This window comes from Homalodisca vitripennis, chromosome 3, assembly GCF_021130785.1.
Source record: "Homalodisca vitripennis isolate AUS2020 chromosome 3, UT_GWSS_2.1, whole genome shotgun sequence".
NCBI lineage: Eukaryota > Metazoa > Arthropoda > Insecta > Hemiptera > Cicadellidae > Homalodisca > Homalodisca vitripennis.
In genome coordinates this window covers 80,005,973-80,018,859 of record NC_060209.1, presented here as the reverse complement: position 1 = coordinate 80,018,859, position 12,887 = coordinate 80,005,973, and the positions used below count along the sequence as shown (strand labels likewise).

General features: G+C 33.5%; 1 protein-coding gene across 4 annotated transcripts in view; it reads right to left on the bottom strand.

The window, feature by feature from the left end:
* The window catches only part of LOC124357100 (quinone oxidoreductase-like protein 1), a 63,230-nt gene that overhangs the window by 6,731 nt on the left and 43,612 nt on the right, over positions 1–12,887 (bottom strand). For 3 of the 4 annotated variants that reach the window (XM_046808542.1, XM_046808543.1, XM_046808545.1), the window contains exons 10-12: positions 11,911–12,048; positions 10,267–10,401; positions 6,472–6,690 (exon numbers count right to left, since the gene is read on the bottom strand). In XM_046808542.1, coding sequence (XP_046664498.1) covers positions 6,472–6,690; positions 10,267–10,401; positions 11,911–12,048 — 492 coding nt within the window. The remainder of the gene's footprint in view (positions 1–6,471; positions 6,691–10,266; positions 10,402–11,910; positions 12,049–12,887) is intronic. The other variant, XM_046808544.1, reaches the window with a different exon arrangement.

The following is a 12,887-nucleotide window of genomic DNA, read 5'->3' as shown; positions in this document are numbered from 1 at the left end:
AGCCATCGATGAAGACTTTCAAGTACAGTGGAACTTGGATAATTCGAATCTCAAGGGACCGATAAAAAAAAATCGAATTATCCAAAAATTCGAATTAAAAAAGTTAAGAATTAAAGGCTTAAATAATGACACTTCACATCTTTGCTGAAAACCTTTATTGAAAATAACATGAATGGTTGTAAATGTATGTTTTTGTATGCATTTCTACTAAGCAAAGTATGATAAAACAGTGCAAAATTGAATCATGGAATTGTCTAAAAAATACACAATTACAGTATATGTTTATGAATAAAAGAAAATAAGTTGAATGGTGATAAGAAACATTATACAGTACAATATTTATTTAATTTTTTCGAAAGAAGTCGGAAATCTTCAATTGTTTTCGAATGTTAAGTCTTTCAGAAGTGACAAAAGATTCTGCCATATTCAATGAATTGAAAATAGACTCACTTACGTCATTTTTACTTTCAAAAAAACGTCTAAGTTCCATGATGTGATGTGCTGCTTCGGCCGCACTCGGAACGCTTATTTCCGCCCCAACTGATGACTCACCGTCTTCGTCACTCGATGCCATGTCGCCATCTTGTTTATTGTTGAGCACTTCAGCGATGATCTCCGCGTCTGTTATCTCACCACATTCTGCAACATCTTCATCCACGTTGACAAAATCTTCAAAAGAGATGGCAGGGTCAGTAATGACGTCCTCCCAGCCGTCAAATGAAGGTACCGCTTCCGCTATAATGTCGTTGGCTTTTCAGCGTCGTCCTCCTTTTTTACAAAACCAGCTTTTTTAAAAGCAATGTTTGATCGTTTCGGGCGCTACTTTGTCCCAAGCTTTCTTGCACATGCGAGAGGCTTGAAGAATGACTAACTTGATTTTTAGGGCGTCACAATCTTCAATCAGTACGTACTCAACCAATAAACGTCTGTAAAAATGTTTTTAGATTTTTTATGATCCCCTGGTCCATAGGCTGGACAACCAAAGTCATATTGGCAGGGAAAAAATTACTTTAACATTTTCCATTACTGGAATCGTGTTGTGCGCAGTACAGTTTGTCTATAAACAAGATAACTTTTCGTTTTTCTTTTATGAACTTTTTGTCTAAGTTCAACAACCATTTCTCAAAAAGGTGACTGGTCATCCAAGCTCTTACGCTGTTCACATACTCCACTGGTTTTGATTTGACGTTCTTGAAACAACGGGGACTAGCCGACTTGCCAATCATTAGTAAAGGCAGCTTTTCTGATCCGTCCATGTTTGCACCAACCAGGAGAGTAATTCTCTCTTTACTTTACTTCTTCTTTAAATGCAAGTGTTTTGTCAGGGTTGCATTAAAAAAAGTCCCGTTTCAATCAACATTGAAGATGTCCCTTTCATCCCGATCCTGAATCATCTCCTCCAAATCTGTTTTCCATTGGTTGGCTTCTTGTTGATTAACGCTTCCACTTTCACCACAAATGGATTTGAACGAAATTTTGTTGCGATCTTTGAAGCCGTCAAGCCACCCTGTACTAGCCTTAAAATCTTTTTCCCCAATTCAGTAGCAAATTGTTCAGCTTTGCTTCTTATGAGAGGACCACTCACTGGAATCTTCTTATCCCTAGTTTGTTTGAACCACTTTAAAACACAATCGTTCCAAATCTGGATTTTCTGGCTCCCTTAACCTTTTCCGGTCTTTAATGTTTTCACTTTCACTCCCGAGAATTTTTTCTTTATTCTTTAAGTAGGTGGACAATGTGTTAGGAGGAATTCCAAAGTCCTAGGCAATCTCAGATTTTTTCTTAACCCACTTCTCTACTTCTTTTGATTGCCGCTATTTTTTTAGCCAAAGACAAAGTTTTGTATGTTCGAGGATTACGAGGCGACGACATTTTGCTCAACGAACAAAGAGTCAAACACTAACAAATCATATGTAAAATTACGGAAGACATACAGCACTGTATGTAAACAAACGACAAGCGAGAAAGTTCACACACCCGCACAGTTGTCAAGATAGACTAACCACGTGAAACTAACGGTTGAATCAATTTACAAAACAAAGAGCTTGTGGGGAGTGGAGTGGGTGGGGTGGAGTGATCTTGCAGGCAGCGGAGCTTGTGCCAGTCGCGATGAGTCACGTCTACAAAACAATAAGCGCGGAAGCATACAGCCGAGCCGGCCGGCCTGGCGGGAGGGTGGCTAGATCTGTGTCCAATGGCCTTGAAGCAAGTGCCTTGCGATTAGGAAGAGTGCAGCGTCTTTTCGCGAATCTTTCCACTTTAAAATCGGCATCGGTTCGAATAAAAAGTTCGAATTATCCAAAATAAACTTCGAATTAACCACGATATTTTTACATTACTTATATAGAAAATGCTATGGACCAATATAAATTATTCGAATTAAAGAAGATTTCGAATTATAGAAGTTCGAATTAGCCAGGTTCCACTGTATCAAGTAAGTATAAATATTGTTCACTGCATGTCATTGTTGTCAAATTGATAAAATCAATATAATCAACATTAAATCTCAATAATGATTCTCCAAATGACATAAATAAGTAACAAATCCATAGTTTTTGAATAGTCAATAAATAACAAAGATTAAAAACTACTAAACAATTAACCACACAGAAACAATGTGATGTTTACCTACATTTCGTGAAACATACACATATAATTAAGCTTCTTTTAGAGTACAAAGTGTGACTCAGCCAAACTCTTTGATAAAATTCCTCTACTTTATAAAAAGAATGTTCAATAACAAGTTTCTTAAGCAAGCTTTAAACCCATTTTGCTCTAGTTTGTTTACTTTGTCAGGTATTTTATTCATTTAGCAGCTTGATATAACTATTTGATTTTTTTCATTTATTTGCAGCCTATAGTATGGTAAGTTAATTAAAAATGCAGACCTAGTATTGTGGGAATGTATGGACCTTCTTGTACAAACTTTATCGAAATTTGATGTTAAATACGTAAGGTGACAAATGTACAATGAATATAAAGTAAATATTCCTAAGTCTTTAAATATTTGCTTACAATGGGCCAGTCTGTGTGATCCAGTTATTACCCTTATTGCTCTCTTTTGCGCTATTAATATTTCTTGTGAGTTAGAAACTCCTCCCCATACAATCAAACCATAAGCTAAATGTGAGTGAAAAAGGCCGAAGTAAGATTGTCTTTGTCCATCCTGTTCTAACTCAACACACAATTGTTTGAAAGAAAAAGTATTTTTACTGAGTTTCACCTTTAGATCTACTACATGTTTACACCAATTAATAGTTGAACCTAAGGCCATTCCTAAGAATTAAGGAAAAAGATCTGTGTAACTTTTTTTTCAAAGTGAACACAACTGTTTTTTTTCCCTCTTTATATAAAACCAATACATTAGCTGCCCATTCACAACTAGTTTTCAACAAAGCATTTCATTCTTTTTGCTTCCTCCAATACTTGATTACCATTTTTCTGCCTATTCATGACCGTGATATCATCTACGTAGAGAATTATATCTGCAGCTACATTACTACTTAGGTAATTTATCATGATTACAAAAAGCAAGGGACCCAAAACAGAAACCTGTGTAACACCACAAGTAACAGGCAGAAGAGATGAGAATTTACTATTACTTTGTACATCATGTATGTATTGTTGTTAAAGTACAACTGAAAATATTTGTGATGGACTCTTCACATTATAATGCTTGAGCATGAATGTTTATAAGCTTGTTAGTGCAGTCATTGAAGCGAAAAATACGGTCATTACCTCCGAATTTTTTTACTGTGAACCGATTTGCATTGAAATTTTGGAATTAGGCTCATCTTACCCTTAACTTCAAAAGTGAAAATGATCTGAACTCCGCCTATTATTTTTAAGGGGTGTAAACAACCCCTTAATGGAAAAATCGACATTGAGCCATTTTATCGCTAGAAAAACATGTTTAATAGTAAGTGGTGAAATTTTAAAGTGTTTTATAACACAATTACCTCATATTAAAATCATTTTCAACCCCTTGAACATCTTACAACCCTTGCAAACAACCCCTAAATTGAAAAAATCACAAAAAAATACTTTGGTATGATATAAAAAGATGTAAGTATAGAGTTAGTAATATTTTATATTTTCTATAATAATTATCAAATTTTTAACCCCCTTTCAACCCTTGAAAACTACCCCTTGATAAAAAAAATTGTTAAAAATTTTTTTTGATAAAATGAAAAGGATTTAAATATTATTCCACACTCTTGAAAATGATTATCATATCTATAAGCTTTTTCTACCCTTAAAACTACCCCTAAAATTAAAACAGTAAATATATATGATTACATATTATTTAAAAATAATTTAATTTTGAGTAACAAAATTGCCATTTATTGGATAAAATATTTACAAATTATACAAAATTTACTCAAATGTGTTATATATACATATAAGAAAGTTGGTATGTATTCATGCCCACGTTTCCAAAATATATGAGCCATATTATGTATATATATACACATTACAATAGTTTTGGGTCTCTATTATACTGCGTACTTTCTCATTGCTCCAAATATTCACAGTCCGAAATGTTCAGTTACTAAGTAGAAAAAAATATGATAAGTTTTTGACCATAACTCCTTCAATTTTCATGCTATCTACAATTTATAAAAAACCATTGTAAAGTTAATTAAGAGAAGCTACAACATCCTTTATTGCAATATATAGTAAAAAACCTTTTTCTCAAACGGTGAAGGGTTAAAGGGCTTAAGAGAGGCTGTGATTGCGCTGCCACGCGCTCTTTAAACAATCATATTTCCATCAATTTTTGTTTTTTACAGAAAAATCAAAAAATCCAAATTGTTTGTTAGAAATATACCTACATTTTTCATACCTACACTTTTATTCGTATGTGTCGTCATTTTTTGAGATATTATGAAAAAAGGTGGTTTTTTTTAAAATTTGAAATTTTTTTTAATTGTGACTTTTTTGAAAAATATATGTCCTGAAGCAGCCAAACTGATACAATCTATTAAACTCTTCATAATAAAGTTGATTCTAGGCGGAATACAATTAATTTTAATTTTTGTGGAAATGGCACTTATGAAACCCATTGATTTAAAAGAAAAAACATTAGATGCTCCTCTTATTTGCAATACAGCTCACTTATTTTACGTGCAAAAGACTTTTAATAGTGCTCATTTTAAAGCTTATTTCAAGCACTATAAAACTCTTTTTTATTAGAATGCCTAAAATGCATCTGCTCGCCGCTAGATGGCATTAACCACATCGATTAAATTTCAGACAAAATAAAAAACTGCTTTGATTTTTAATATCTAGCTTAATATTGCACTTAGAATACTTTATAAAAAACAAAATTGTTCATTGTTTTACCTGCTACAATTGTGTTCCTTATAAAATTTTCGATAAAAAACGTATATTTTTTAAGATATTTGCAAAAAAAACCGATGAAAAACGTGAAACAATTGCGAATTCTCAATTTCCAATAACTTGAAAAAGTATTGGATTTTTAGAAAAACGTTATAGATGATTTTTTGCTTAAAATTAGGCCTTCTATCGATATCCGAGGTTATTTTGAAAAAACTAAATTCACTCCCGAGAAAGGGTGGCAACCACCCCCAGGATGGTTGCGGAGTTCAAAATCATTTTCACTTTTGAAGTTAAGGGTAAGATGAACCTAATTCCAAAATTTTATGCAATTCGGTTCACAGTAAAAAAATTCGGACCAACAATGCTTCAATGACTGCACTATGTGTGAAACACAGTCACACACCTTACTCAGGTTGCAGAACGTTTCTGCTGCAAGGTCCTTTTTCTCAAAACAATCTATAATTCCTTCAACTAGTTCTATAAGTGCATGTTCGGTAGATAAACCTTGCCTGTAGCCAAATATAATTAAAAGATTACCAAACATCCTAATATTGTTATAAATGAGAATGTGTCTTTGTTTGTTTGTTTTGCTCAAGCATAAACTATTAATCCGATTGTACTGAAATTTTATATGGACATTCTTACGGTCCCTGTAAGAACTATCCTTATTTTGAAAATCCCTCTGGGCTATGCCCCACTGGTGTTTAAAATATGAACAAATAGCAAAAAATAAACATGCAACGCCTCCTCAACTGTGTGCAAAATAACGGGTAACTGCTAGAACTGCAGATATAAGAGACAATGTAGTCTAACTTTTACTTTAAATTTAAAGACTGTTATGAAACCTAAATTAGTTGTGTTTTGACAAAAGTAGGTTCCTCAGAGCTGTATATGTATAAATATTTTCTTTATCAGATAAAGAGGCAAAATTGCCTATGGAACAAAGAATACTGTCATCAAATTAAATTACAATGACCATAAATATACACTTTTTAACATATTTTCAACACACTGTGAATTGGGCAGTTTAGATAATAACCCTAAAAATATTTCCATATATATCAGTCATAGCCATACACTATTACTTACACTATTCTGATACTGTGACCAATTGATATTTTTACTTACTAGAAGCTCCAAACCAAAAGTAGAGGCCATGAATGGAGACCCAACTGTTGGAAGGTACATGGTTGATGTTGTAGGCTGTAAGAGCGAGAGTAACAAGACTTATCAGCCCACTCAGGACAACACAGATGATAGTGGCGAGCCATACAACTCCGTCTATAAACGACCCCCTCACTTCTTCCAGTGTCTTTGTCTTCAATACCTTCGATGACACTTGATGTACTTAAAGCAAAAATTAAAAAGTAAATTACATAATATTGGTGAAATACACAAGTTAATGTGACTAATGTTAAGAAGAGTGTTTAATAAATTTATTTGCCTCCAAAAGGTACAAGTCTGAGTGGTTAAACCATCATACGGATCATGGTTTAGAAGTTTGGAGTGAAATACCACCATCTTTTACTCATATTTCACTTCACTCTGAGTTCAAGGTCTGTTGAGGAAAGGTGATTGTTATTCAACATAATGTAGCCTATCCCTTTGTCTGTTAGATAACCTTTGTTTCCGTCAACATTTGTTGATTTGTTGTCGTCATCAGGGTCTGTGTTTATTAATTTGAATAATATTAAGTTATAATATAATATGAAAGGAGCATACTTGTTATTTTTGTAGTTAGTGCCTTGGAAACCATCCTATTTGATTCTTTCGACATATTTTGATAAATATTACTCCTAATGAAATTTGGAAAGGGTAGATTGGTGGATGGTATGAACATATATAAATATATTTTTCTTATAAATATGCATGTTTTATAACATACAAGCTATTGTATATATTTGGTACATGTGGATGTTTGAACTAAAATATTCAGCAGTGTGTGCATAGTGTGGTGGAGTTTTGGCAGTGCGGGAAAAGCTTGTGCAAGGCATCAACTTTGGTAGTTGCAGTGAGCAAATTGAGGAGCAAATTGTTTAGCCTGAGCATTACCTATTTTTATAGTGGAGAACATCTGGTTATGACATATTTATTGGAAAATGTTGGGGCATTTTATAGTTCAAAGGGTTTTTAAACTTAACACGTTGACTGCGAAAGATGCCCTTGTGTGCTTGCTGTCTTATTAAAATATTTATCATCACTCAAGACAGAGCTGCAGTGAAGGTGTTAAGAGGAGTCCAAACTGTCTCAAATGTATGAGTAACTTCTCTTGGAATTTCATATTGGAATTAATTTCAGTTTGTGCACACTTTAAGCAACTGCTTTTCAAAAAATAATACTGTACGCATGATGAGAGGAGGGTGAAGAGTATGAAAAAAATGAATTGCTTATATTCTAGGATAGGATTGGAATCTGTCCTCTTCTGCAGGCGCTAAAAAAACTTAAGATACAGGTTAAGCAAGCACAAATCAATACACAGTGAAAAACTCACCAGTCAAAAGTTTGACAACAGAACAAATCTCGTGCCAAAAAATTCAAGTGTATACAAGACAGTTCATAAAGACCAGAAGAAGCAAAAACCATAAGACTGCACAAAACGTGATGTACACCCCAGAGAAAGATGAGAGACTGAAAAAATCTATATCGACATATTCCATACTATGCAACATATCTGAAACATGATGGCAAATCAGTATCGACACATTCCATACCATGCAGAATGTCTGTAACATGAAGGCAAATCAATATCAACACATTCAATATCATGCAGCATATCTGAAACATGACGGCAAATCAATATCGGCACATTCCACACAATGCAGCATATCTGAAACATGATGGAAAATATCCAAAATCCTGTTATTCTTTCAAATTGCCATAAATAATACATTAAAAAAAAAACATTAAGATTGGTTTTGTTGTGGAAATGCAATGCTGAGGCCATCAATACCATCTTTTTTGTGCATGGTCACTGGATCATGATGCATGATCTCAGAATGCAGAGTTCTTATGGAGAGTTATATTATGGACTGTATACATAATATACATGATTAGTGTCAAATGCAACTACAGATGAGCCACTTTGAGAGCAACCTGTTAAGTTAACAGTGTGGGGGGGGGGAGGGGAGTGAGAGAGAAATGTGGAGAGGGAAAAGAAGCACAGACTCACTTCCCCATCCACATTCCTTACCAACCACTCCTCAGTCGCCACTTTACCACTTGTAGGGTATGTATTACATAACATCTGTTTTACAAACCCAGTAATAATAACAGCAGCTGTAAACAATACACATTTGTTAAAATACTTCTTAATTATACTAACATATTAAATAGATGCAATGGACGATTCTTAACATAAATAATAATATTTGTTATTCCATAACAACGAGAATAACACATAGCGTGATGCTCCAAAACACCAATGCTGGGAAGCAAAGCACTCGGTTCCCACTTGTGTCTTGTAAACAAAGTAGATCGAGCAGTGTAAGAGGAGGTGGCGGTATGCGTTGTTGTGCTCCTACTCCTCCCTCCCCCTATGCGCAAGAAATCTTCGCACAGGATCAAACATGTCTGTTTACACTATTGCATTGTTAACTAAGCAAACATGTAAAATTCCATTTGAGACTAGTGTAAAATTTTGTTTTTGTTTTGAGTCACAGAATTCTTCCACTGAATATAGTGCTTGGTCTGTCATGTACTTTAATAACTTTTTCTGAGTTTATATGATTTGAAATTCTTTGTAAAAATTTGGAATTCTTTGTAGAAATTTAAACCTATGTGTGTTGAGATTTTGTAATAAAATTTAAGGTTATGGTACTGTATTAATTTACCTCAATTAACAATTTCACTGTAAGGTTGAGCAGTGTGATCTGAGCTTTGCTTTGATTCTTTTATAATTAAAATTGCAGCATGATTATAGATACCAAATACTGTTGGCATTTGAAGCAGGGCAAAAAAATGTTACAGTCTCTCTGTCTCAAGTTTAACATAGTCCTTACAACCTGCTTTTGCAAATTTAAATTTTGATGAGGTTGCCCTTGGTTGTCTCTCCATATAGACCTGTTCCAAAGTTAATAGGAGAATGGATGAGTGCAAATAAATGGGGGTTTTCAGTGTTTTAAGATTGCTCCCTGCTAATGTACCATGTAATAAAGAATAAAGATTGTGTATTGACTGGTAATCACACTTAAGCTTCTTCTTATAAGGGGCGGCCTATTACTATACACTTAAGATCAAGGGCGTTTGTGCATCTCAGAAGTATATCATGAGGCCAGCCAGTTTACAGTTTTAACAGTTCTACAAATCACTGATCAAGTCCTTCTGTGCATATTGACTATCCTTTTTCAAACTACAAAAAATATAGTGTACTGCTTCCGTGCTATTGCAGGGCAGTCAAAGAGCAGGAGATCAGCAGTTTCCTCCTATCCGTCATGGATTCCACAGAAAGGATCCCCCCCCAGAAGGATATACTGACTATGTGAAGATGCTTCCTCAAATGTCCATGTCTTATAATTAGACCCATAACCTAAGGAGAGAGGATCAGATGCCACCCTGGGGGAAGGCGACTCCAGGACTAACCTACTCTCCTTTTCTAATGTTTAGTGTGAATCTACTTCGAGACAGCCCTAAAAGATTTACACTAGAAATAACATAGAACAGATGAGGCCTCGTCATGTTGGACGCAGAGTCAAAATAGGCTAAAGCATCAGTGAAAAACATTCCCAAACACCCCCCCCCCTCCCTTAGACCAGGAACCAAACAAAAAGCCACAGTGTTGATTGTGCTACGAGAGTAAATTAACTGATAATAAATTCATGAGCTAGTACTGAATGACCTGTGATTTGAATATTAATATAAACAGGACTAATCGACTCTGTACATATTGCTTAAAGGTTGTCACTAAATTAAGTGTTGAAAACTCACCAAATTGTTGATGAATGTAGTTACAAGTGTAGTTAACTCGTCCAGCGTTGTACAGGGTCAAGACTTCATCTCTTCTGAGCGAATCCCTATCTTGGCAGCTTAATGCACAAATGTTCAAGTACAGAAGACATGTCACTGTGTGCAAGATACAATTATTCTGTATAGATATGTAAGATTATATCATAATTTCTTATTTAGTCCTCACAGTGGCGTAACTAAGGGGGGATGAGGGGGATAGAAATCTCCTCCAAAACCATACAATTTTTTAAAATATATGTATAACAGCAAAGTTTGAAATAGTCAGTTAAAAGTTTTACTTTGAATTAGGCCTATATCATTGATTGATTTAAATTTAGATTTATTCCATACCTTGCAATGTAGTGTGCTCTTCAATCAGGTTCATCCCTCCCTCATATTAAAGCTGTCTTAGATACACCACTTGTATCTAATTAAGGTACTCACTGCCTATAAAGCCTAACTATTGAAGGAAAGGTACTAATTATGTTAGCAGCCCTTAAATTAAAAATATTCTCCCATTAGATACTTGAGATAAGAAAGCAATCTCATTTATTCATTGTTTAGAGGAAATCTAAATAAATACTGATTTACTTATATAATTTTCTATGACTATATTGCACAATATAATAAAAGTTTGAGAGTCTTACTATAGTATGAAACATTGCAAGAAAATGTTTACTTAAAATGTTTTTTGGTAAGCTAGTTAGTTGTCCTTACATGTTTGTATATCTCAATTTAGTTTTATTTTTACCACATCCATCTCTTTGTCCATGCTAATGAAAGGATGACTTCTATTTTATCCGAGGCATTTCTTACTGCTTTTACAAATGCAGACGTAGAAGTTATAAATTTAATAAAGCTTTACAAACTAATAAAAGTGAAGTTTTTTGCATGCTACATTATGGATCTACATATAAATAATACAGCAATACTTGAAATAGGTAGTTAAAGCATGTTTATATGTTGATGACATTATTTTGATTATGGCTAGAAAAAACTTGAATACAATTGAAATCCTGGCATTTTTGGAATTGGAAAACTTCTAATTATTTCAATGAACATAATCTGACAGTTAACATATTAAAAACTACCAGTGTTTTGTTTTATACAAAAAATAATAGGAATGTGATTAAACTAAGTGTGTTAATCATTATTTGACACATCTAAAATTTAGATTATAATACTCTAGCTAATAAGTTTAGTTTTGGTTAATGTATTTAAATAAAGATAAACACACATATACATCTATTCTAAAGCAATTTGTTATAGGTCACAGAACTCAACTGTAATTATGGTAATAAATTTTAAGAAAATTGTGACAAATGAAACATATTTCTAAAAAGCTAAAGTGTTTCATATTTTAGATTTATATGATATAATGAATTGTGATGTTATGAATAAGTTAAAAGTTAATATAAATAATGGTTTCCCAAAAATATACCATTATTGATGCAAGAATGTAATATCCTAAAAGTGTTGTTGAAAGTAGAGTTTATGCATAAAACTCTTAACCCTTGTGTATCAAGTAAATGTAAAAAAGTGTGGAATTCTATATCTGAAATCTTTATAATTTTGGAAAACTGAGCAGTCTGTTAACTAAATTACTTATCTTTTTAATGAACATACTGGTTAAAATGGTCTTGTCTTCTGCCACAGTGCCATCTGACAGAAGTAATGTCCCTTTGTAGAGACCATAGTTGATGGAAGCGTAGGAGACATCGGTCGAAGCTTCAGCCACCACCCAGCTCTCCGTTGTCTCCGAGACTAAATGTGCAATGTGTGAACACAGTGACAAGAATAACACTGCTAGAATATAGCCACTGTGTTTTCTCTTTGCCTTGTACCACATGACAACACTTTGTCATGTTTGGTGGACACTAACACCGCTACTACAGCCCTCACTGCCCTTATCTTATCTCAGATTATTGGTAATTACTCTCTAGATGAGAATGGTCATGATAACAATTTGTATATTGTGACATTGATGATAAGAATGATAAGCTTTATTGCCAAGTGCCTGCTATGTTGATAAGTAGCATTTATTTAGACCTAAGTATTTTCTCCCTATAATTTACAAGGCTATCTTTGGAAGCATTTTGTTGATGATATATTTACAACACATTAATGATATTTACCATTAACACTTTCTATAACATAAAGTTTAGTTGGGGAATATCTGGCACAATTATGTTGTACAAATCAGTCTGTGTTATATATGTAACTGAAGGGACCCATAACTTATGCAGTAAAACTTGATAATTTATTATCTTTGTTTTCCAACAGAAGTTATACTTATCAACTTCTTAGCAACACAGACTGAACACTAAACCAGTCACAGTTGGGATATGATTATTTCCTTATTCCTTAGTTTATTTATTTAGAGTATAGAAACTTATTTAGCATTATTAAGTTACAGAAAAAGTGAATATCATATCTACTAATGTTGTGTACTGACATAATCTTCTTAGAATACATTTAATTTTTGAATTATATAACAGCTTTGTTTTTAAGTGCAACATTTTTAGCTTTTTTATTAAGGCCATAAATAAAATTGACAAGTATTTGCTCACAAATATCAAGTAGTTTGTTCTTTTTTTAAATTT